Genomic DNA, 25831 nt, shown 5'->3' on the forward strand with positions numbered 1-25831 from the left:
TTTTATATTGATGGTTACAAAAATAACATTAACGTTAATAGTATACTACTACTAAAAAACGTAAACGAAAATTTTACATTATGACCAATGCCATTATTATTTTCGTTTTCATAACCGCATGTATTTACACGCACACTATACTAATGCCATCTATCGATTTCGAATTTTGAACAATTTAAACAATCAAATACCGGATATAAATAGTCATTGGATTGGATAAAAATAGTCATTGAAAAATATTGAGATTGAGAAAGTTTATAATTACCGCGTTTTTTTCTCTGATTTCATCATCATCATCATCATCATTGTTGTTGTCACAAAAATTATCTCAATGTCAAAATTAAGTTTTTTTTCAACTGTAAGTAAGAGAAAGTAACCATGACTTTTTTTCTTTTTAATCTTTTTTTTCATTTGTTCTATCACATAGTTTGATAATGAAAAATAGAAACGAAAATTTTCTCCCACTTCGTCAGATTGAATGCTCAAAATCAATTATGATGGATGTATCTGATCATCACCATCATTTGCATATCAATCAACATAATCCTGATCAACATCAACAATATTCAGGATTTATTTTTGAAGATTTGGATGCAGCATTTCTTTCGGTACCAAATAATAATGATGAAGACGACGATGATGATGGATGTTGTGGTACAGGTGGTGGTGAAGATAAAGTTACATTGATCAAAGATGATGATGATGGACAAACATACAGTATTATGAATGGTGGTGATCTCCCATCATCATCATCATCAGCAACAATATCCGTGAAAAAAGATTATAAATGGAGCCCGAATGAAACTATATATATGATTACATCATGGGAGAAATATTCGAAAAATGCGTCCGGAAAAACATCAACATATAATAAATGGATTTATATGAATATACAACAAGATCTACAATCATCGGGTTATGATCGTAATCTTGAACAGATACGACGTAAAATTTCACAGCTAAAAAGTCGTTATTTCAAAGAAATTCGTCAATCACCGAATAACGTTGAAAATTCCACGACAAATTGGGAATATTTTAAACAATTGGATCGTATTCTCCATCATCAATATCATGGTGACAACAAAAACATTAATGATCAACAATCATCGTCATCATCATCATATCTAATGAATAATAGTGAAAATTATCCGATAGAATCACCAAAACCACCAACAGAATCGAATAAACGTATACGAACGATAAATTATGATGATAATAATCATAATGATGATGAATCAAATGATGATAGTAGTAGTGTTAGTGTTGGACAAAATAGTATAACGGCCGGTGATTCAACAACAACAACAACAACAGCCAATTCATTCGAAGATCGTATAATGAAAATGATGAAAACACAGTATAGAAATCAACAACAACAATGGAAACGAATTTCACAACAGATTGAACAAAATCGACAATCGATTGATTTATTACAACAAACAATAAATCGTTTACAGGAACAATTACAGAATCAACAGAATGGCCAGTGGTATAATAATGGAATGAGTATGCAGAAAAATTGGAATTATGATTATAATAATCAATATTTTTGATTTATTTTTGAAAAAAAATGTTCCATGTTAGTATCATCATCAAGTACTTTATTTTTTGTGATTCTTTCTTTTAATGCTTTTTTTTCGTTTGATTTTCATATAAAGATATCAATTGTCAATGTATCAAGAATAATTCGAAATAAAAAAAAATTAATTTTTTTTCCACAAAATTCATTTAAACATCAGGCAGAATTTCCTTTCGTCATTTGTTTTTTCTTTTGTGTCTTTTATTCTTATGTATTCTATTTTCAATATAGAATTATATTATTCATATGTAGACATGTTTTTTCGAGAATTAACAATAAACAACAAACAGACACAGAAACAAACAAAAAATGCATCTCGTTTCATTTTTGTCATGGTTTATGATTTCAAATTCTCGTATACCTGGCCTATCGTCATTGTTGTTATTTTTTTTTTCAATAATTCTATAGACGACCATGTTCCAGGTGTTTCTTTGTTTTTCTCATGTGTGTGTGTATGTGGAAATTAATTCGAAAACAATTTGTCTGAAAACATAGAATAGGCGTATATATTATAATGTCATTCAGTTTGTCGTTTGATAATTTTTTTTTTCGCTGGTCTGTTTGTTGTCGGTAGTTAGTTTATGTGTTCCAGATGGAACAACATAGACAACAATGACAATTACATAAATGGAATTCAAAATGTGTGTGTATGTTAACTATAATATATTTTCACTTGAATTCAGATTTGGTCTTTTTTTTTTGTTTCACTGGATCATCAATGGTCCATGTTCATGATGATGATGATGCTGTGCAGGTGTGTGTGTTTTAGGCATTGACGTAATATATTCAATTTTATTAGAGAAATGTAGAACATTCACAAACTGAAAGTTGTTGTTGAATGTTATTCTATATTAACAAAAAAAAAATGAATTACTTGGAATGAAAAAGATGCAAGAATAGACGGAATTTACTCACTTTTTTCACCAATATTAAATCCCGAGATTAAAATTCGAAAAAATCTCAATCAAAACAATATTCATTTCAGTTGTATTCAGAACAATCATGACTGGATGCAAAAATATGGTTTTTTAGGGATTTCAAAAAGAAAAAAAAAGAAAAAAATTACAAATTTTCAGCTATGAACATAATAAAAGAATGATGATAATCATTGTCGATATGTACCCGGAAAATATTATTTTTTCCTCGTTGTTGTTGTCACATTGTCGCCAAAAATAATGTTGTTGACATTTCATGGCCATTTTTTTTTGTTTTCTCTCTGCAAGAATGTGTGTGTGTGTGCCAGAGATAATGGTGTTTCTTTTATGATGATGAAAAACGAATGAATGATGTTGATGTGCGGAGATGGCGTGAAAAAAAAATGTCCAAAACATTCAAAATGAGTATGTGAGGGCAAGATTTTTGTTTCTTTCTTTCATCCATCATTATGGATCCAATATGCTATTAATGTATATTATGATTTGATGATGATTATTATTATTTTGGTGGATTTCATAATTTAATGACCAGGGAGGGGGAAGGGAGATGACGATAATACGCTATGAAACATCTCATGCATCGAATCACAAATGAAAAACATTCGAATTTTTTTTTTGGCAGAAAAAAATGTGCCAATCTGTTTCTGTGTGTCTGGTCTTCGAATCGAATCGAATCGAATCAAATTGCCGCCCTCCATCACCATTACCGACACTATCATCACGACCACCAAAACGATCAGATGCAATGTGTGTGTGTGTGTGTCAAATGCATTGGACCGTAAAGAAAAATGAATTTGTTATTTCATTTGTTCGAGACGTCCATTTATGATTATTGCATATTGTTTATGAAGATATATACGATGAACGGGAAATTGAAATTTTCGTAGAATTATGCAAGAAAAAACTTTTCAATTTTTCTCATGGACCAGTATTTTCTCTCTGCTCGCGGACCGGTACACAGTTTGGAAATGGGCTGTAATATATGATGATAATACGCAATAATCTTTTTCATGATTTTTTTTTCTGGTTTTTTGTTCAATTTTCATTTATTTTTTTTTTTTATTTCATTATTTTGTTTTCAATAGTTTCTCCTCTTTAATATATAGTATATTATTATTAAGGGGATGAAGTGCTTGTTCATGTGTGTATTATTGTCATTGGTGAATGATTTGAGGTGTGAACAATATATAAATTTCTACATAAATGAATAAATGATGATGAAACAAAGAATAATAATTATTGATTAATTAATTATCAAATAATGATGGTGTTTTTGAATGATATAATACTTTTGTTGTTTGTGTGTGTGTGTTTATGAGTGTTGAACGATATATCATCTAGAAATAATTGTTGTTTGATTTGATTATATTTGAGATAACAAAAATATTTAGAATTTTTAGTCACAATATGAATGGTGAAATGATAATAATTAACAAATAACAGCAACAACAACAACAACAACAAGAAAAACAAATAATGATAATAAATTGTGATTGAATGATTTAAAAATGGCAGTCGTGAACATAGTAATTTTTTTTCATGGATGATGGACTTGTTGGAACAGATATATATCTCCTCGCGAGTAGAATTCAAATCGAATGTTTTTTTTCTTGCATTTTGTCACGTTGTCGAGGACGCAATGTCGAATTTGTTTGAGAATACCCATCAATTTCATTTGTTGTCGAGATGTTTTTCCCCCCCAAAAAAATGAGATTAGAATTAAATATGTAATATATGCTGGTGTGTGTGTGTGTTTTGAATGGCAGATTAGATGATAAACGAAATAATGAATGAATGAATGAATGAATGAAAAGAAAATAGTCAATCAAAATGGTTAAGTAAATCATCATCATCGCATTTTTTTTTTGCCGAAAACAAAAACAAAATTCAATTAAAATTTCCCAAAAAAAAACAACAAAAAAAATTTTAAATTTTGAATCAAAACAAAACAAAAATCAAATAAATAAAAAATTCTTGCTACTATGAATGATTAAAATGTCGATTGACAGATAGATGGCATTGTTGTGGTTGTTGTTGTTACTGTTATTATCGTTGTACACGAAATTATTCGAAAACTGAAATTTTAAATTTTTCAATTTTTACGAAAATCAATCAATCCGATTAATGATGGTAATAACAAAAGAATGTCAATCAATCATTGAAACACTGATTCAATCTAATTCTCATTACAACAACATAACAAACAAACAAACAAACAAAAAAAAACGACAGCATGATTTGTGTATCAATATAATAACTTTGGTCAACATAGTTATGCTTTTGGGTGTGTATCTTTTTCGTGTTTGCTTTTAGTTTTTTTTCTTGTCACAACATATTTTTTTTTCTCTGTCAACATTTTAGCCGTAAAATAAGTTGAAACACAACAACAAAAAATATATATCTTCTTTATTTGGCCAAACGATGTCGTCTCATTGATTCTTTGATGATTGATATTGAATATGACGATGACAACTTGTAATCATGACTATGATGATGATAGGTTTTTGATGATAATTATTCGAATGGATAATAACGAGGTATTTATTATATATGATGAACTTTTTTCTCTCAACATTGTTTTTTTAGATAATTACAATGATGATGATTGACAGAATAAATGTCGTAAGTTGTCACTATGTGATGACATATTGGTATTGTATATTGAGATAATTTTTAATTTTTTTATTTTGTTGACAATTTCTCAGTCAATCAAAGAAAAATCATCATGGTTATAATAATAATCGAATGCCAGTCATAACGATAACGATTATTTCTGCAAAAATAATTGACCGATTAATGGTAGATAATGAAATGGCCCGATTATGTGATTGATCAATACCGGCACGATCAATATTATTCATTTCTTCATGTATTTCATTGTTATCATGTTTATTTGTTGTGTGGCCATTATCCATTACGATTGTACCACCACCGGATGATGGATAACCATGTATCATTTGATTTGAACAACGCCATTGATCAAAATATGATTCATCAATCATTGGTTCATCTTTGAATTGAAAAACACCTTTAAAACGATGTTTATTACGAAACAGCCATAATAATTGGCAAGGGTTACGCATCTCTTTTGGATTGCCATGTAATATGAGCTCATGTTTTATTGGTTCCATCAGTACCGGTCGAAAAATGGCAGCTTCAAAATTTGACATTTTATTTAGGAATAAATTTATGGTTAATGGTCGCTGTGTCGACAAGAATACACGACGTTCCATTGAACCAATTTTGGCATCCAAATAAAGATCCAATGTTTTATTGCTGGCCAAACGAAAATGGAATGCATGTTGTTTAATACGGCGTATCGATTTCGTTAGCTTTAGAATGGATAAATTATCCGTATAGAAGAATGCATTATTATTGATTATTTCTAATGGACCATCTAAATGTAATGATTTCAAACGTTTCTGACGAAACGTATATTCCGTTATATTCAATACACGATGATTTTTTAATTCCAAATCTTCCAGATTATCCAATGAATTCAATGCTTCAAAGAAATCTTCAGCAGTCGTTTCGGTTAGACCGATTGAATCGATTTTAATTGATTTAACAAAACGTGCCGTACCATTGAATGCATCACGATCAATTGAATTCAAACGTGTACAATTACGAATCACAATATGACGAAAACGAAAATCACAGAATACATTTCGATCAAGTTTTTCAAGCTTAAAATTATTGATCAATATAAATTGATCCAATTCTTTCGATTCATGATCATCATCGAATAAGAAGGCAATCTGCCTGAATACTTTCGATATATTGGTGAAATGTGATCCATCCAATAATATTGAATCAAAACCATCCACCTGTAAACAGAATGAGTTTGCTTTTGATGGACATTTTCCTTCGACCACCGATAATGGTATGTTAATTATAAATAATAATTGTATGATTAATGTTGATGATGATATTATCATCATCGATATTGATGTTTTTGTCCAGATCATTTTTTTCAATTTTCCATAATCATGTAGATAATATCACACCCAAGAAACGATTGAAGAAATAATGCTGACCGAAGAAGAAGAAAGGTAAGTGAAACCTTTTCTTTTGTGAAATAAAAGTTTTTTATCAATTTATTCAGAAATCATTGCAATTATTCTGTGAATCTCAATATTGTTTCTGTTTGTTTGTTTTCTTAGCGTTTTTTTCAGTTTTTAACTTGGGGCAATTCGTTTTGAAATCGGAATTTCATTCTTTTCACATTTATTCTGTTTTTTCGCACTGTTTGTTTTTGTCTTTATTTATATTTATCTATTCACAAACACTTTTCAATTATTAATGTTTTTTTTTGTTTATTTTTTTCATACACAAAAACTTGTTTCATTTTTTTCACAAAACAAAAAGTATAAAGAACAATTTTTTAACACACTGTGTGTCTGTTCACCTGTCTTTCATCATCATCATAATCACACACGAATCGATTGATTTCTAAACTTAAACATAACATTATTTCACAAAAAAACGTTGTTTGCAGATCGAGATTTTTTTTGAAATGGATTGAAAATTCATCCAATGAAAAAAAGATAGTTAACACAACGTTGACAATTAACAATCGTTCGTCTTTATTATATTATTATTATTGTTGTTGTTGATGTCTGATGTATCATCGAACAATAGAAATGTTTTCAAATCAAACAATGATAATGATGACGACCTTGTTGGATAATTTAAAATACACTTCACAAATATTTAACAATTCATATTCAATTTATTTATTTATTTTTGTTGCTGTTATTATTATTATTATTATATTGATGATGTTAGTAGTGTTGATATTGTTGATGATTAGTTGGATCATTTGTTGTTGTTGTTGTGGTTGTTTATAAATGTATCATCATTTCATATATCAATATAATGATGAGAGAAATGATGCGGCAGCTGCATTTATTTGAATGTGTACACGAATCATGCACACACCAAGTCACTGTATTAACAAACACGCAATCATTGATGCTAGAATAGATGAATGAAATTCAATTCAAAAATGGATGTTTGGCTTTCTCTTTCGTGTTTAGCTATTTTGTATTTGTGATTTTTCTCTCTCTCTCTCTCTCTCTCTCTCTCTCTCTGTGTGTGTGTGTGTGTGTTTTCCGGATTTTGATTGCTCCCGTTTTTTCACTTTCTTTGTCGTTTGTTGAAATTTCTTCTTTTTTTTTGTTAGTCAATTCATTTCATTTTGATTTGATGATGATGTGTGATGTGTGTTCATCTAGTTTTCTATGAATTGGAAATTTTTACATTTTCATTCTTTAAAGATGTCAATAAGTACTGGTGGTGGTAGTAGCGTAAAACGAAACTAGACCTATTTATTCTTGTCATCGAGAAGAATTGGCACAAGTAAAAGAATGAAAAATGAAAACAATCCAAAACTTTTACTTTTCACATTGACTCAAACACATACACATGAATGAATGCGAGGACACAAAATGTCTAAAAGAATCATTTGATCATTTTCTGACGAAATATTTATCCAATTTCTTCGTAGCTGTAGTTGTTGAGTTCTTCCTCTTTTCATATATATAATATTTATTTTTGGCTGTATATATAAGTATTAGATTTATGTTCCGGAACTTTACATTCGCGCATGCGATAGTATCTTTTATCTTCATCATATAGCTGATGAATTATAATAAGAATTAGATCGAATCGAAGCTATACAGCTATATTGTATAATGTTGATCGTAAAATAGAAGTAGCAAATGAATTCCACTTGCATATATTCAGTTCTCAAAATGATGAACATATATATAATTTTTTTTAATTCTTTATTTTTGTTGTTATTACCAGAATCGCATCACAAAATATATTTATTATATTCGTGCGTGGCTGTTGATGCTACCACTATCACCATTTTCTTTTTTTTTATTTCACAAAATAATAGTTTCCATTCATTTATTCAGACATCGTATACGTAAAGAATATTCTTCTCCGCTTCCAAAAAAAAAAAAAAAAAAAAAAAAACTATGACGATGTATATATGCATACCGATATGATGATAGTATAAAATGATTATGATTATCATTATGATGTCTACTATTCATATAATAGTTATGTGTAAAACAAAAACCAATATCATCATCATCATCAGCATCAGCATCATTTATAATAATAAGACATAAATATTAGATGTTCAATGAGAAATGTATCATATCATAACAAAATGATCGCTATGTAATTATATAATAGCGATGACTAATGAAATTTTATCTCGAATACATTTAAATAAGTCTAAATATTGTTTATATCCAATATGAAACATTATTATGTGAAATAAATGGTTAGGAATTGAAAAAAATTGTTTAGCTGTTTTTGTTGTTTCAAAGATCGATACTTTTTTCCCGGGTTTGTTTTTTTTTCCTGTTATCGTTTTTTTTTATTCTCCCACTACTTTTTTCATCCATTGATCTTTATGAAAAGTTTTGATTTCTTTTTAATTCTCATGGAAACGAACATACACACACACACACACACGTTCAAAAGTTATTTTGATAACCGCGATAAAAAAAACCAATTTGATCGATCAAACAACTAACAGTTGAAAAAATTTCTCTTGCTCCGCGTTCAATATAAATTCAAATTCTAAAATTAGAATCACACTCATCAAAGAAAAAAAAAGATAATCACATAATACTAAGAATTACAAAAAAAAAATTTAATCCAAAGATTTTGGTTAGATTTTTTTGTTGTTGTTGTTGCTGTTCACATTATAATGAATAAAAAGTTTTTGAATCCAGAATTTCTTTTTTTTGAGATTTTCAAATTCTCATCTTTTCCAATTCGTATTCTGCACACATTAATATTTAAAGAATAATTCTCCTCATTCTCATCATCATAATCTTTTAATCATATGTTTATATAACCCAGATGTGGTTATACTTTTGTCATCAAAAGGATTAAGAATCATCATTTATTCATATTACAAATCAATCAATCAATAATCAATTTATAGTCGATGATTTTGTTGTTGTTGGTTTTTTTTCGTTGTTTTAAACCAAATAATTAATGTATCAAACAACCAGACAAACGCAATATAGAAATGTCATTTTGAGTTTGACATCATCATTAAAATTTGATCCATTTTAATGAATCGTAATGAGATAGAGTATCTCAATAATACATGTTAGAGCCCTGAAGGTGCAATTTTTTTTACACCAAGCCATAATTGGAATTTCTTTTGGTTTCAACTTTTTTGTTGCTGAAATCCCATTATATCATCGATCATCATTATGATAATTCTCTTTTTAGTTTTGTTTTTTTTTTCGTTCCAATTAAATGAAGATGAATTGGCCTTACGGGCCTTATTCTTTTCTGTTTTATCTATTGTCTGTTTTGAAAATCGATAAAACCTTCTGAGATAAAATATTACTTTATTAACTAATGATGATGATGATGATTATGAATTGAGAAGTGTGAAAGTATTTTTTCCAATTCTTTCTCTTTTTTTCCTACTATCTAAATCAAAATGTAATAGTTGAAAATATTTGTTTGATGTAATCATTCATGATATATAATAGTTTATCATTCATAATTACAACAATAGGACAACAACAACAATTTCTCATACTCGAATGTTCTTGTATGAATAGTTAGGAATTTAGTGTTAGACACGTTTCAACAATAAATTAATTGGATATTGATGAATGAATGGTGATCAAATTTCAACAAATCGATCATCATTCGATATCAACACAAATTCTCAAACAATTTGATCACTGTTGTTTTTTTTTCTTCCAGTTTTTTTTGTTGATAATAATGATGATTCATTGTTTGGATTGTTTGAAATTCGGATTCTTCAGTATTTGTTATTGGATCTTCAAACGTTGTCATTGAATCACAGAGTTCTTTGATATTGATAATTCGATGTTTTGAACAAAAGTATTGAAATAATTGATTATTAATTTTTTTTTGTTTCATCAGAAATATTTTCAAATTTGTTTTGCTCATAAAGAATTTTTGCCAATTTTCTTTCAAAATCAACCAACCGTCTTTCGATTGTGACTTACTGACTGATAACTGTGGTTGGTGGTGTTGATAACCCAGTTTTTTTTGCTTACTTTGCTAAATTTTTTTTTTGCTCATTTTTTGAAATTCGTTTGAAATTCATGATAATAGTTTGTTGTTTTTCAAGTGAAATTCTTTCAAACGGAAATTTTGTCAAGTCTCAAGAAATTATTAATTAGTCAGTTTATTTGTGTTTTCATCTTCTTTGAACGGGATACAATATTTTGAATTATACTTGTGAAATTATTAATACATTTGAAATAGGAAAAAAAATGAATTGAAATGACCTTCAATATATATATACTGCCATTCGTTCATATATGTAAATTCTATTATAATCAATAATAATCGATTTTTACCAAACACATGTAGAAAATTAAAAAAAAAAGTTTGAAACATCAACGATCGAATAAATATATAACATTCAAGCATTGAATCATTTATATTGATTTTTTTTTCTTTGAAACAAAATAATCGAATGACATATGTCAATTGTTGTTGTTGTTGTTGTTGTTGTTTGTAAATCGATAATTTGATAAATGTAATTGAATTTTTTTTTTGATTGATGAATTGTGCCCTTGTCGGTATAAAAATGATAGTAAGTAGAATTTTTTCTTTAAATTCGATTTAAGTTTTGTGATATTTCGATTTATTTTATTTTTTTTTGTTGTTCATATCACCCCTCTCTTTTTTTATTGAATAAGATCAAAGAGAAAAATAAAATAAAATAAAATGGCATCACGACCACCAACATCATCAAACACACGTGGAACGAAAAAAACACGACGTGGCGGTGCCGATTGTAATACGGCACGTATTGGGTTTATTGGTGCTGGTAAAATAGCAACTTCCATCATCACCGGTCTTGTATCACAACGTGGCCAAGTGGATCCAAAACGTATCTATGTATCAGCACCAACTACAATCAATACGGATTCATTCAAAGTTACCTATCCGGGTATTCATATATCGAAAAGAAATATCGATATTTTTGGCCGTTTTGATTGTGATATTGTATTTATTTGTTGTCCACCAAATGTTATTCGTAATTTATATAAAATTGGTGGATCGCGGCCAGCAGCATTGACCACAAATTTTATACCAAATATGCGACATCCAGTTTATATATTTAGTCTTGTATTTGGTTTCACCACTGAACAGATAAAAGAATGTCTATTGAATCCCGAAAATCCAGAACGATATACGGCCAAATTTTTTCGTTGTGTAATTAGTCATCCAATTGCATTTGGTGTTGGCCATTGGTGGATCGATATCGAACCGGATAGTGCAAATTTTCCTAATATTGTACGTGAAATTTTCACACGTATTTCATTGATCGAATATGCACCGGAATCACTTCTCGATACCATATGTATTATTGCCGGTTCCAATATAACATTTGTAAGTAATAATCACAACAACATTGTTTCTCAGTGTTTTATTTACTAGAAAAAAATGATTTGTTTTCACCATTCTCATCTCGTTTTTTTTATTATATAGTGTTATTATTTTATCAATGCTATTGCTGATGGTGCTGTGAAAAAAGGAATGCCACGAAAATTGGCCGTAAAATTTGCGGCTAAAGTTGCATCATCAGCATCACAAACAGTATTAACAACGGGTACAAATGCTACTCAATTAAAAGAAGATGCAAGCAGTCCATCCGGTGGTGCTATCTATGGACAAATGATATTGGATAAAAGTGAAGTTGCATCCGGTATTTGTGGTGCAATTGAAGCATCATATAAACGATCACAAACATTAGCAATGACGGGTAAAACAGAGAATACCGAATGAATCTTACTTTTTTTTTGTTTCTCTGATTGTTTTCAATCTACGAATGATAATAATGATGAGTGAGTGTATGTATGTTTGTGATTCATTTGGTTAATTAATTAAAATCTATTAAAATATAAATCTTACAAAAATGTTTTGGAAACACGGAAGAAGAAACGCAAATCTCAACATGTCATAGTAGTAAATCATGATATTAGATAACCCGATATATGGTTCTATCGTATTCTTGAACACCACATACACATACATATTAAATACATGTACTTGGAATTCTCCTTCAAAAGTTCTCATAGAGAGAATACCGAAGACCGACGAAAAATCCCGAAGGTCGACAAAGGCGCGCGCGCTACGTCCGTATCCTTGTATATTGAAAAAAACCAAGCTTTATCGTCAACAACAATGAATGCAAATAGACCAAAGAAATCATCATCGAATATAGTAGTAGTTGCCGTTGTTGTTACGTCACGCACCCATTTTCCGAGTATCAGAAACGCCTACACACCCACTTGTCTATCAAAAAAAAAAATTAAGTATTAGAATTTGAAATAAAACATTAAGACCAACAAACAAAAAGAAGAAAGAAAGAAAGAAAAACATCTGAAAATCTTATAAAATCCAAGTATCATCATTTACATTTTTTTTTCTTTCCCAGAATATTCCTATCAAATTCTGTTATATATACTTCAACCACCACCGGCCTTAAGAGAAACAGGCCAGACTTTTTTTTTGGATATCAAAAACATTCATTATTCTGATGATGATGATGATGATGAATGCTTTGAACATATTTTTCTTTACAAAAAAAAACAAACACAATGATTACCCGATGTGATTGAATAAAAAAAGGGATTGAATATATAATAAATAATGAATTCAGAATAAAGAGTTCGATTAATATTTGATTCAAAAACACAAAAAGATCTAGAATCATTTTATTTTTGTTTTTATTCATTCATTTATTTATTTAAAAATTTGAAAAATAATGAAACAAAAACAACAACAATAAAAACACATTACCCTTTTTACGATGCTATATATCATCATTCTACCTAAGTGAATTTAACATTCCATGCACACACACACACACAAACAGACAAGTGACAGATTTTCAAAAAAAAATATAGTCAAAGAAGAATGAAAATAAAATTCAATTTTTGTTTTCACTCGTCAACATTTTAAAAAAATTATTTAAAAAAAAATCCCCGTACATTGAACATCATCAACAAAAGCACAAAAGGCAACAAAAACCACAAATATTGATCACAATGTTTGACGTCACAGCAAAATCAGAAACCATTAGCAATAGCAATGAGAAAAAGAATTGGAAAAAAAGGTAAATTTTTTTGAAAAAAAAAAATTTTAAAAAAATTTTAGAAAAAAAACTCTTGGTGGTCGCTTGCCCTACAGGCTTTGTGTGTGTGTGTGATGTGTAAAAAATATTGATAAAAATTTTTTCAAATTCGGGCAATTCAATTTCCACAACAAAAAAAATTTCACATCCAAAAGCAAATTTGATAAATGAATGATGATATTTTTAAATGATGTTCATCAAATAATTATTAGTAATCATGACGTGAAAACTTTTTTTTCTTGACATTCTAAAGTTTAAAATCTAAACCGAGAAAAAAAAATCTGTCAACATCATCGATTATTAAACATGGTAAACAAAAATCAATCACATATAAACTTCGGTTGGAAAAAAAACATTCAGATTTTATTTAATTTTCTTTTTATTGTTCCTATTATCTAGTTCTAGTTCAAAATGAAATGAAATGAGAAAAATGGTGAATAATTTTAATGCATATTCAGCGATAATTTTTAAAATAATTCAAATATTTTTTTTATTATTTTGCTCCAGAATAAAATTAATAATCCAGAATAATAACTTTACCACAATTGTATGTCAATTATTCATGAATGATGATGATGATGATGGTTGATGGTTGATGGTTGCCTATTTTTTTTGTGTTTAGGTACCGGATCGAAAGACCTAATTTTTCATACTTGAACTTTTCTATCATTTTGTGTGTGCGTGTGTTACTCATGTGGGTTTATGTTTTTTCGTCAAAACATACATAGATTTTTTTTACAACAACTACATTGATCAACATCACCACACCATTACCCATCGTCGTCGTCATTTTCAAATCAAATAATAAAGATGATGGAATAGAAAAAATCTCGCATCATTGTTATGATGAGATTTTGTTGAAAAAATGTGCTATAACAAAAATCTCGAATACAAAAATCTCTAAAATGAGGGAAAAAAAATGACACTGACGTTATGTACAAAGAAGATGCAAAAAAAAAAACAAAAACAAACGAAACTTACGTTATGTTATAATTTTCATAATTGTTAGATATCTAATGGCCATGTTCTGCTTTTTAGGTGAGCCGCTCATATATACATTCAATTAGCTAAGTTTTAATAAGCGCTTGCACTCATTTAAGAGTTTTCGAGATTTTGTTATAGAATCATTTGGTCATTTTATTTTTCTGGTTGTGTTTGTGGAAAACAATCCCACTATACACACACCCAACGTCTATATATAAAAAGATTCGTCATTTAGGTATTAACCATTAAATGTATGTGTTTGTATAAGTAATTTAGGACATTTTTCATTTTATGTTTGTGTGTATTGTTTGTTTATATTATTTAGTTTGTCGTGGTGTTGTGCTGGTTTGAATGAAATAGATAGATAGATAGAAAGAATCGTAAATTGGATTGTCAAAATGATTGTGTTGTTTATTTAGGATTCATCATCATCAACAACAATAAAAAAAATAAAAATAACAAAATAGAATTTTTTTTCAGCATTTTCAGTATTCAATGTTCAATAGTAATTATATATATAAAATTTTATAAATGTCTTACACCTATTTATTATTGCAAGAAATATTGAGTAAATAAGATAAAAAAAACCAGAGAGGTCATCGTTTGTAAAACAAACACATAAACTATCGATAGTTTAATGGATCAATATATCGATCTTACATTTGTTTTTTTTTAAATTGTTCAATCAATCTTTTTCGCCAAAGAACAAAAAAAAGACACCATCGATCAATCTACATTCGACAACAAACAAAAATTCTTATTATTCAAATTAACCGTGATGAATATATATGTGTCATTGTGATATAAATATATAATATCAAGGTCTAGAATCTAGACTCTAGATAATGGTATCCATTAAGATATTAAAATAAAAAATATCAACCATCATTACCACCACCAGCATTGAATTCACACACACACACACACGACTACCATGTATGTCCAGAATTTTTTTTAGATGATGAAAAACTTTTTTTTTCTGAAAAAAAATTCTAAATGTTTGCATTCGCTGCCGCCATCAAGTCGATGATGATGAACATAATTAAATTAAAATTTTTTTTTGTGTTCGTGTTTTGTTCGTTTTTGTAAACGAAAAAAAAAAGATTTTCTGGATCATCATCATGATGTTTTTTCTTCTTTTTTTTCCGTTTTTGTGCCATATGGGTTTTTTTTGTGCGTGTGTTTGTGTGGGCATAATACAACTGACAATGGAATATAATTTTTATTCATAAAAATTAAAATTCCACTGCAATGTATTTGTGTATGATGTATTTTAGTATTTATATTTGTCAGCCATTCATGTATATTCATATTTTCTATATGAATATTAGATTGGATTATTTCGTGTGTTTTTTGTTTTTGTTTTTGTTTTCATTCATACACACACAGAAGACGACATTTATTCCACTGGAAAAACAAAATGATTTTTTTCCTCTCCCCCCCGAGCAAACACACACACATACAATGGAATTGTTATTTTAGTTTTCAAATATCGATAAGGGAAAAAAAATATCGATCATTTTTGTGAACAATTTATTTTCAAATATGACCAAAATTTTTTTTTGTATACATTGTTAATTTGGAATTTTAATTTTTTTTTCAAAATGAAAATATTAAACTTTTTGTTAAAAGTATGTAATTATCATGTACAGATATGAATTTTTTCAAAAAAAAAAATTTTTCCGGTTACCATGGTGATGAAATTGACGATAAATTTTTTTTCATTTTTTTTCCATTTTTTTTTGTTTAAGCGAAACTATGAAAAAAAAGTTTGAAGAATCATGAGTGATGGGACGGAAATTGAAAACGTGTAAAGAGAAAACAAAACAAGTTTGTAAATGATGATGAACAAAAAAAACTTTTTCTTTTTTAAATTTGAAATGGCCCTTGAAATTGACAGCATTCAGTGTTCCATGAGAATTTCTAAAGTGGACATCCATATGTGTGTGTGTGTGTTTGACATTCCAAACAATGTCATCATCATCATCATCGTCGTTTTTTTAATGTAAAAATTATGTATGATGTGTAAACATTTTAAATAAGCAATAAGGAAGCACAATAGTAGCGTATTTCAACAATATCCAATTACCCTATATATTCGCTGGAAAATATTCTAGGCAGCAAAAAAACCCACACATAATCATTCGTTGTTTGTAAATATAAAAACACAAAACTATAGACATAAAAAAAATGACCGGGATTTCGGTTACTGACCTAAATATATCGACGAAATTGTTGTTATTGTTGAACAAATATAGAAATGAACAAACTCATTTAAAAAAAAAATAGTTCACAAAGTAAACACACACACACTCACACACCGGAAATATATACACAGGTATAAGTATAGAAATAATTCATCATTCGATTCAGTCATGCGTACAAAAACTTGATCCAAATGGAACACACACACACACTTACAAATACATAAAGTACATTTTTTAGAAATATTAATTGAAAAAAAAATTATTCACAACCACCAAAAAAAAAATTGAGCAAATTTTCAATCATAAAAATTAATTGATTGTAGAAGAAAAAAAACGGAAACAATTCAACCATAACAAAAAAAAAACTGATACCTTTTTCATCCGTTTTTGATAGATAATTAAATGAATCTAATTATCATCATCATCATCATCATCATCGTCAATAATGATTGTGAGAATTTAAATAAATTATTCTGTAATAGAATCGTAATGAAAATTATGAATATTCTATATATAATACAGATTTATCAAGATGTAAAAGAACTGAAGATTGTGATTGAATATATTATAGTTGAATTGAATTATTTTGAAGGTTGGAAAAAAAACGAATGATAATATATTGATAATAATTGAAATAGCGAATGTTCGTTTTGTTGTTGGATTGAATTGAATTGAATTGGTTGATATCAGCAATAATAATTTCTTATTCTCAATCTCTCTATCTAGTTAATTCTTCTTCTTTTTCTTTGAAATTTTGTCTTGTACCGTTACAATACGTTATTATGATAAATTTTTATCAAAAATCTGTGAGCCTATTGTATGGTCGTCGGTTGAATCGAATGAAAAAAAAGAATAGAAAAAAAAGTCAATTCTTTGTCATTCAAATGATTTGAAAAAAGTGGTTTTTTGGTGCGTGGTTCTCGTCGATCAAATAGTTTGTCATCGTTCAAAAAGTAGAAATAGAAATAAGATTTTTCGATATGGGACAATAGTATTTTAGTAGTTCGCATAAAAATATTTGATTTGAATTTGGATTTTGGATTTTTTTTTCATTCCTTTACCACACATTTAAAACTTCAGTACAAACTTTTGATGCATTCACCATAATATTTCAATTGAGAAAAGATCAATGTGTGGAAAAAAATAATTGGATTTGATTGATTTCAATTGATCGATATATTTATCAACAATTGAATTTTTTTTTTTATTTTTGAATGGCCCATTTGAATAATGATGATGGTCATTCTCAATGACATTGTTTGAATTCTCTACATTCGTATGTACCTTTTTATCAATTTGGGTGTAAATAGAATTCGAATGTTTTTTTTTTTTAGATTATTATCCACTTCAGCTTCGCCCGAATTTATTCTATTTTTGTAGACCATATTCGTATGTTATGTGCACTTGCATTAGATTAAATCTAATCTTTTCGATGTATGTTTTTTTTTGTCTCGTTGTTGTTGTTGTTAACGATGATGATGGTTTCCAACATTAGGCCAACTTTATCGTCATTATAATGATGATGATAATCTTTGATTGAAAAATAATTAACTAACCATTTAATGACCGTATATCATAATAATGATGTATGTATGAATAAATGAATGAATCCATGCAATTATTTTGGAATTAATGAAAAAAGAAAATTGGAAAATAATTTTCCGGAACAATGATGAGATTGTTCTGGATTCTATAGACAAAAAAAACAGAAAAGAAAAAATTCTTTATTCTTGATAACGATGGTGGTCATTTTTTAGGTTGAAATAGAAAAAAGGCCTGCTGCTGAATTCGATCGAAATGATGTCGGTGTTTTTTTTTCATCCAACAACAAATTCGAACGCTTTTCAGGTTTGAGTTCGTTATAAATGACCGATTTGATGATCATGATCATGATGATGGCAATTAATACTGAAAACCGGAAAAAAAAATTCTTCAACCATGACCAATAACTGTTTGTTTTTTATTTTATTTTTTTCCCATTAAATTCATAGGAATTTTAAACAAAACAAAAAAATATGAAATGAAATGTAAGCTTCACTGTCTATATTTCACTCAGTCTCCAAAAACCATTGAACAGTACAGTTACATATGATGATGAAGAAGAAGACGAAGAAGAAGAAAAAAAATCGAATTTAAACTTTGAATTTTTTGTTTCGTTTGGAGAAAAAAAAAAATATTCTTCCACAACACTGGTCGATAGTGGTTAGTTTGGTTTGGTTTGGTTTACTTTGGTAAAAATGAAAGAAACTAACAATCTTGTTTATACCAATACATACAACATAATAGAATAGAAAATCCATTATCGTCAAATGGATGCTGTTGCTGTGTTATATGATGAAGTTTTTTTTTCTATCCATGGATCACCATTTTTCATTCCCATCATCATCATTATTATTATGTGTATGTGTATGTGTGTGTGTATATATAGTATAACCACCACATTCAACGAAATCTATTTTTTCCGTTTTTTTTTAAATTCTCAGAATCTTTTTTTTTCTCTTTTCTTCTCAGAATATGATGAATTTAATAGTAAGTAAATAAATATCTGGGGCCGATTTTTTTTTTTGGAAACATAACATAATTTGTTGTTGTTGGTAATGTTGTGATGGTCCGTTTTGTTTTGTCTTGTCATTGCTCAAGGACCCATTATATATATTGTGTGTGTGTGTGTAACCAAATGATTTTTTGATGATGATTATAATGATGCTGGAGATAATATTTATGCTCGCGTTTTTTTTCTCTCTCTCTCTCTCTCTGACCAGAATCAAAATCACTCGACATCACTAACAAAAACAAAAAACTCATCGATTTGAAATTTAATAAAATAATTTATAATTTGACAAGAATAATTTGTTTTTGTTTTCATTTCAAATTCAAATGAGCAACAATAATAATGATGAAAATAATAATAAGCAAACAAAAATTATAATGGAAAAAAGAATTTCAATTTAAAATCATTTTCTGGAAATGATCTTTTTTTTTGTTGGTGTGTGGGGATGGTGGTATTTTTTTTTTTTTAGTCAAAGAAAAGAGAAAAACAAACAAACAAAAAAGAAAAACAGATAATAATCAAACAGAATTTAAAAGGTCAATGGGTCAAAATGTGTATGCATGCTACATATTTGAATCAATCATTTCAGATATAATTTATTCATTGTTTGGTGGGATAAAGTGGACAGGCTGTATGGTTCTTTTTTTTATATTTGATTCTTGAAATTCTTCAATACACATACATACAAATTGTTGTCTTAATTAGATGGGCAATTCAAAATTAACATCAACCGCTGCTGAACGTGCTAAACCAATAATTGCAGACATTTTTACCACCATTTTGGCTGCCTCTTCCAAATTATCACAAGCCAATATACGAAGATTTGATGATGCAATCAATGCTTTTGCATCATCAACGTTTGTGCCTATGAAAAATGAATAAAAAAAAAACATTGATTAAATTTAATTTTGAAAAGAAATACAAAAGAAACAAACCTTGTAAACGTACAACGATAGGAATCTTTAGTTTCAATGTTTGTGCTGCAGCAATAATACCTTCGGCAATAACATCACAACGCATTATACCACCAAATATATTGACCAGAATAGCTTGCACTTTGGAATCGGATGAAATAATACGAAATGCTTCTTTCACTTGTTGTGCTGTTGCCCCACCACCAACGTCCAAAAAATTAGCCGGACTACCTCCATGTAATTTGATTATGTCCATTGTAGCCATTGCTAAACCGGCACCATTAACTAAACAACCGATATCACCATCTAATGAAATATAATTTAGATTTGCAGCCTGTGCTTCAACTTCACGTTGATCAATCTGTGTTGGATCTTTAAGATCGTAAACATCTTGTTGACGAAATTCTGCATTATCATCGAAACGACATTTAGCATCGATACATAAAACATGACCATTTGAATCTTCAATCATTGGATTAATTTCGATCATTGAGGCATCTTTTTCCAAAAATAATTTATATAAATTCATTACTAATTGGGCAGCATGTTCATGACTATTCGGATGGAAGCCAACTTTACGTACAACATCCATTGCCATCTCTGAGGAAAGGCCATTCACTATGTCAACAGGTACAGTAATAATAGCTTCCGGTGATTCTTTAGCAACATCTTCTATAGCCATACCACCTTGACTTGATGCAATAATTACTGGACCTTGATAGGCACGTTCCAACATGATGGCAAAATAATATTCACGTCTTGGATAAAGACGTTCAACGATCATAACCTTATTACAAATCATTCCTTTTTCACCCGTTTGTTTCGTAAATATATTGTGTCCTATATTTCAAACAACAAAAAAAAAAAAAAAAAAAAATCAATCGAATCGAACACACAAGCAAACGAGCAAAGCACTTACCCAACATTTTGGACGCAACTTCACGAACTTCCTCGGCTGTATATACTAATTTAACACCACCCTTGAGACCGCTACTAAAATGTCCACGGCCACGACCACCGGTCAATACTTGGGCTTTAACAACGAAATCATTTTCACCTAAACGTTTCGATATTTCAACAGCTTCATCCGGTGTACTTGCTACACCAAATCTTGGTACTTTAACACCACCTTTTTGTAATATTTCCATTGCAACATATTCATGTACATTTAGAAATCTTCGTCCAACCGTATGACCACCAGTACCATTATTATTTGCAGCATTGGCTATTTGTTTTGCCAAAATGAATTTATTTCTTAATGATCGTAACATATTTTTTTCAGGTGTAATTATCGTTATTGAAAAATAATTTCAAAAAGAAAACAATAAAAACGAATAAGATTAAAACAATGAACAATCGATATATCGATAGAATTAAAAATGATTCGAATATATTCCAACAATCGATTGATGATTTGTTTTGTTTTTATATTCTTCGTCTTTTTAAGATTTTGTAAAGGTGAAAAATCTTATCTACGACAACAGTCACCACAACCAAAACCACAACACCAGAATAAAAAAAAATTCAATGAATTCAAAATATTTTTTTTTAAATTCAAAAATTCAATTAAAAAAATTTTCAAAAAACATCATTTATACACCATCAATAATCAGTCAGGAAAAAAAACAAAAACAATCCAAACAGAATAAAGTTGAACTCATTGACATTACACAAAGCTACCAGAAAAACATATGTATTGAATTGAATATTGGCCAACAACAATTTTGGGGAAAAGAAAAAAATCTGAGTACATGCGTACACACAGACAAACACACACACACACAAAATCAATGCAAACAAAGCAAGAAAAAGAAGAAAAAAAAAACATTGGAATTTTTCTTCTGATGATAATAATTCGTATACGGGCGTGTGTATGTTGTTGTTGATGATGATGATGTTGATGTCTGTCTGTATATCAAACCATTACCACCACCATCTAATCTATGTGATTATTAAGACAAAAGCATACAGGAATTCATTGAATTGAAATAAAGAGAAAAAATAAAATAAAATTTACAATCCAAAGGTGACAATGAAAATAATTTCCTATAATCCATATAAATTCTACCACATCCATAAATGAATGAATGATGATGATGATGATGAATAAAACGGTAAAATAGAAACGTCATAATCAAATCACAATCAAACACACATGTATATTTATTATATGAATGGGTACATTAAACATCATTTAAAAAAAAATTTAGTATAATTATCATAGATACAAATTTTATTCGATATTATCCATCATCATCATTAAAATATATATTTCTTTTATTATATCTTGATAATTATGTTTATCAATAGTTAATAATACACACACACAGCATGTAATTTGATCATTTTTTCTTTTTTTCTTTGACGTAGACATGTCAATTTTGATTGATTGATTGATTGATGTGATGTGTGAAAATGATAATAAATTAATTATCATGTATCATTTTTATCGTTATTTTATCTTGTCATTACTTTATTCACATTTGGCCAAATTATTTTATATTTATTTATTTTGTTGCTGTAATTGTTGCCGTAACATTAATATCGATTGTCTTTGATCTGCCGGTAACATATTTATCTGTTGATCAGATAATGATAATACTTGCATAATTAGTTGTGCTTTTTCCTGTTCCGATTGATTCATTGTAGATTGATTATTATTTGTCTGTATTGTCGATGATGTTGATGATGATGATGATGTTGATGCTGGTGGTTGGTTCGATGTTGGAACTTGAGCTGAAGTTATAGCCGATGAAAGTTGCGATGGTTGTTGATTGAATAAAACACCCCCTGTTGTTGGTCTTATCGGACCAGGTGGTTGTGGTCCACGAGGATTTGGTGTTACAGTTACGACAGGAGCAATAGCATTTGCTGTGGATGCTACCGTGGGAATTTGAACACGTAATCTTGGATCTAATGGAGGTGGAGCAGCCGTGACAACAGTTTGTGTTGGCTGAGGTTGTTGTTGAACAATTCTTGGATCAAATGCCTCGGTAGGTGGTTGCGCTTGTTGCTGTTGTTGTCGAAGACGTGGATCTAATCGTGGATCGAATGGATTTTGAGCCATCGATGGTGGTGGTTGCTGTACAGCGGCTACAATATTTGGGTCATAAAGATTCGGATGTATCATCGGTGGCTGTTGTGACATTGGCATAACCATATGTGAAGCTGGTGGCATTCCCGGGGTTGGAATGTTTGCCGCTGGTTGAATTGGCATCGGTGGTGGATTTGGTTTGTATAGAATGGATGAAGCAGTTTGTACATCGATAGCACGCATTACAACCAATAGCTGAAGTAATGCATAAGCTAATTGTGGATTCTGCAGTAGCATATTTCTCGCTTCATTTGGATTCGTAAGAACACAATGTTTCATTTGTTTAGCAATTTCGAACATTTGTTCTGGTGGTAATGAACTGACCACTTTTGCTATCTGTTCAGGTGCTTTATCAGGTTCCACTTCTTGTCCATATGGTGATTCAAATGATCCCGATAATGACATTTGTAGGTTTTTTATCTCCTCTTTAAAACGTTCATTTGTGGCCGTATCCACACGAAGATTACGGCCATTCAATTCATAAGTATTTAGATTTCGCATAGCCGATAATGCCGTTTCTTGATCACGATATTCACAGAATCCATAACCTTTTGGTTTACCCGATTCACGGTCATAAACTAATTTGAAACTAATGACCGGACCAGCTTCGGAAAAGATTTCCTTGAGTTTTTCTTCACTTGCATCGTATGGAATGTTTCCAACTACGAATTTAAAAAGAATTAAATTATCAATTAAAAATATAAGAACCAAGTTAAAACATACCAAAAACTGAACGAAGTGATCGTTCATTTGTTGCTTGTTGTTGTGAAATGTTTGACATATTGTTTATGGAATCAGAAGAATTTTTTTTCTCAATATTTCAAACCGATTGAATAATGATAATCGAATTCGGTCAATAAAAAAAAACTCAAATCATACACGTTTTTAGCAAAAATTCCTTCAAATACGACGTTACACGTTAATTTTTGACGAATGTTTTCAGTTTATTTGGCTCATCATTTTTTTCGTTCCAAATTTTGAAAATTTCTAAAATAATGGAAACCGACTCCGTTTCATCATCGACACGACGACAATGGAATCATTTGAACAAAGTTCTCTCACGAACCGGTCCATTTGTACAGGCTGGATTTGATGTAACAGCAGGTTTAACCGTATTACAAGAGGCAAAAATTCTGGTCGTTGGTGCAGGTGGTCTTGGCTGTGAAATGCTCAAAGATCTAGCCATGATGGGTTTCGTGGATATTCATGTTATCGACTGCGATACGATTGAAATATCGAATCTAAATCGTCAATTTTTATTCCGTACCAAAGATGTTGGCCGTAGTAAAGCAGTGGTTGCTGCCGAATTCATAAACAAACGTGTTGCTGGCTGTAATGTTACCGCTCATTTCTGTAAGATTGAAGATAAAGATCCGGAATTTTATTATCAATTCAATGTAATCGTCAGTGGTCTAGATGCTATTGGTCCAAGACGTTGGCTAAATACTATGCTATTCGGTTTGTTGCAACCATCGTCTGAAATGAATCCAGCCGAAATGATCAACATAATACCATTGGTTGATGGTGGAACCGAAGGTTTCAAAGGAAATCTTCGTGTAATCATACCAAGTCATGCCGATTATCCATGTGTTGAATGTATGCTGGACTTGTATCCACCACAGATTACCTATCCACTTTGCACATTGACACATCGTCCAAGACTTCCTGAACATTGTATTGAATATGTTAAACTTATCCAATGGAATCGTGATAATCCATTCGGTGAAGTGGAATTAGATGGTGATGATCCAACACATCTTCAATGGGTATATGAACGTGCAATGGAACGTGCTACTGAATTCGGTATCGAAAGTGTTACCTATCGACTTACACAAGGTGTTGTCAAACACATAATACCTGCGGTAGCATCAACTAATGCAACGATTGCAGCTGCTTGCTGTACCGAAGTATTCAAATTAATGACTGCTGCTGCACCATTTCTTAACAATTATCTTGTACTAAATAATTCTGATGGAATCTATACGTATACATATGCAGCCGAACGTAAACGAGATTGCAAGATTTGTGGTACATTACCGATACCATTGAAAATTTCTTCGAAAAAATTATCATTAAATGATCTCATCGATCAATTGGTATCGGATTATCAAATGGCCAAAGAAAATATATCCATACGAACAATAATGAAAAATGGTTCTGATCAAACATTATATATGGCAAGTTTAGCCGAGCAAACATCGTTGAATCTAACAAAAACATTACCACAATTAATGATTGATGATGGTCAATTGATTGTTGTCATTGATAATCATTTGATGAAAAAATTTGTAATTAATTATGTATAATTCAATTTTTTTCCATTTAAATTTTAGTCATCGATTAAACTAAAATCATGAATGAATGATACAGGTGAAGGGGATTGTGAATTGAATT

General features: G+C 29.5%; 6 protein-coding genes across 7 annotated transcripts; 3 read left to right on the forward strand and 3 right to left on the reverse strand.

Moving 5' to 3' along the window:
* The first annotated feature begins 60 nt into the window (after positions 1 to 60).
* On the forward strand, positions 61 to 1727 carry LOC124489875 (uncharacterized). Of its 2 annotated transcripts, XM_047052272.2 has the most exons (3): positions 61 to 358; positions 428 to 1579; positions 1659 to 1727. In XM_047052272.2, exon 2 carries the CDS (start codon positions 435 to 437, stop codon positions 1551 to 1553), a length of 1119 nt encoding a protein of 372 aa, XP_046908228.1. In that variant the 5' UTR covers positions 61 to 358; positions 428 to 434; the 3' UTR covers positions 1554 to 1579; positions 1659 to 1727. The 2 variants fall into 2 exon arrangements, with proteins under 2 accessions (XP_046908228.1, XP_046908227.1); XM_047052271.2 differs by having other exon boundaries at positions 428 to 1727.
* A 2023-nt stretch (positions 1728 to 3750) lies between these two features.
* Positions 3751 to 8493, reverse strand: LOC124489900 (uncharacterized). The gene has a single exon (XM_047052298.2). The coding sequence runs from the start codon at positions 6480 to 6482 to the stop codon at positions 5244 to 5246; it is 1239 nt and encodes a 412-aa protein (XP_046908254.2). The 5' UTR covers positions 6483 to 8493; the 3' UTR covers positions 3751 to 5243.
* Positions 8494 to 11181: 2688 nt separating this feature from the next.
* Positions 11182 to 12617, forward strand: LOC124489901 (pyrroline-5-carboxylate reductase 3). The gene is made up of 2 exons (XM_047052299.2): positions 11182 to 11940; positions 12040 to 12617. The coding sequence occupies exons 1-2, from the start codon at positions 11272 to 11274 to the stop codon at positions 12334 to 12336; spliced, it is 966 nt and encodes a 321-aa protein (XP_046908255.1). The 5' UTR covers positions 11182 to 11271; the 3' UTR covers positions 12337 to 12617.
* Positions 12618 to 19686: 7069 nt separating this feature from the next.
* On the reverse strand, positions 19687 to 22521 carry ScsbetaA (Succinyl-coenzyme A synthetase beta subunit, ADP-forming). The gene is made up of 4 exons (XM_047052626.2): positions 22361 to 22521; positions 21263 to 22284; positions 20365 to 21183; positions 19687 to 20294 (listed from the first exon to the last, which is right to left on the reverse strand). Exons 2-4 carry the CDS (start codon positions 21612 to 21614, stop codon positions 20131 to 20133), a joined length of 1335 nt encoding a protein of 444 aa, XP_046908582.1. The 5' UTR covers positions 21615 to 22284; positions 22361 to 22521; the 3' UTR covers positions 19687 to 20130.
* CstF64 (cleavage stimulation factor subunit 2 CstF64) lies at positions 22487 to 24314 on the reverse strand. The gene is made up of 2 exons (XM_047052623.2): positions 24161 to 24314; positions 22487 to 24099 (listed from the first exon to the last, which is right to left on the reverse strand). Exons 1-2 carry the CDS (start codon positions 24216 to 24218, stop codon positions 22847 to 22849), a joined length of 1311 nt encoding a protein of 436 aa, XP_046908579.1. The 5' UTR covers positions 24219 to 24314; the 3' UTR covers positions 22487 to 22846.
* Position 24315: 1 nt separating this feature from the next.
* Positions 24316 to 25799, forward strand: Uba3 (Ubiquitin-like activating enzyme 3). Its single transcript, XM_047052624.2, has one exon. It carries the CDS (start codon positions 24433 to 24435, stop codon positions 25741 to 25743), a length of 1311 nt encoding a protein of 436 aa, XP_046908580.1. The 5' UTR covers positions 24316 to 24432; the 3' UTR covers positions 25744 to 25799.
* The last annotated feature ends 32 nt before the right edge of the window (positions 25800 to 25831 follow it).

This window comes from Dermatophagoides farinae, chromosome 4 (genome assembly GCF_024713945.1).
Source record: "Dermatophagoides farinae isolate YC_2012a chromosome 4, ASM2471394v1, whole genome shotgun sequence".
NCBI lineage: Eukaryota > Metazoa > Arthropoda > Arachnida > Sarcoptiformes > Pyroglyphidae > Dermatophagoides > Dermatophagoides farinae.

Coding starts and splice junctions, on each gene's coding strand:
- LOC124489875 (XM_047052271.2), top strand. CDS start 435: ATGAAAAATAGAAACGAAAATTTTCTCCCACTTCGTCAGATTGAATGC.
- LOC124489900 (XM_047052298.2), bottom strand. CDS start 6,482: ATGATCTGGACAAAAACATCAATATCGATGATGATAATATCATCATCA.
- LOC124489901 (XM_047052299.2), top strand. CDS start 11,272: ATGGCATCACGACCACCAACATCATCAAACACACGTGGAACGAAAAAA. Junction 11,941..12,039: donor CCGGTTCCAATATAACATTT/GTAAGTAATAAT, acceptor TTTATTATATAG/TGTTATTATTTTATCAATGC.
- ScsbetaA (XM_047052626.2), bottom strand. CDS start 21,614: ATGTTACGATCATTAAGAAATAAATTCATTTTGGCAAAACAAATAGCC. Junction 21,184..21,262: donor AGTTGCGTCCAAAATGTTGG/GTAAGTGCTTTG, acceptor TTTGAAATATAG/GACACAATATATTTACGAAA. Junction 20,295..20,364: donor TATCGTTGTACGTTTACAAG/GTTTGTTTCTTT, acceptor CATTTTTCATAG/GCACAAACGTTGATGATGCA.
- CstF64 (XM_047052623.2), bottom strand. CDS start 24,218: ATGTCAAACATTTCACAACAACAAGCAACAAATGAACGATCACTTCGT. Junction 24,100..24,160: donor ATCACTTCGTTCAGTTTTTG/GTATGTTTTAAC, acceptor TTAAATTCGTAG/TTGGAAACATTCCATACGAT.
- Uba3 (XM_047052624.2), top strand. CDS start 24,433: ATGGAAACCGACTCCGTTTCATCATCGACACGACGACAATGGAATCAT.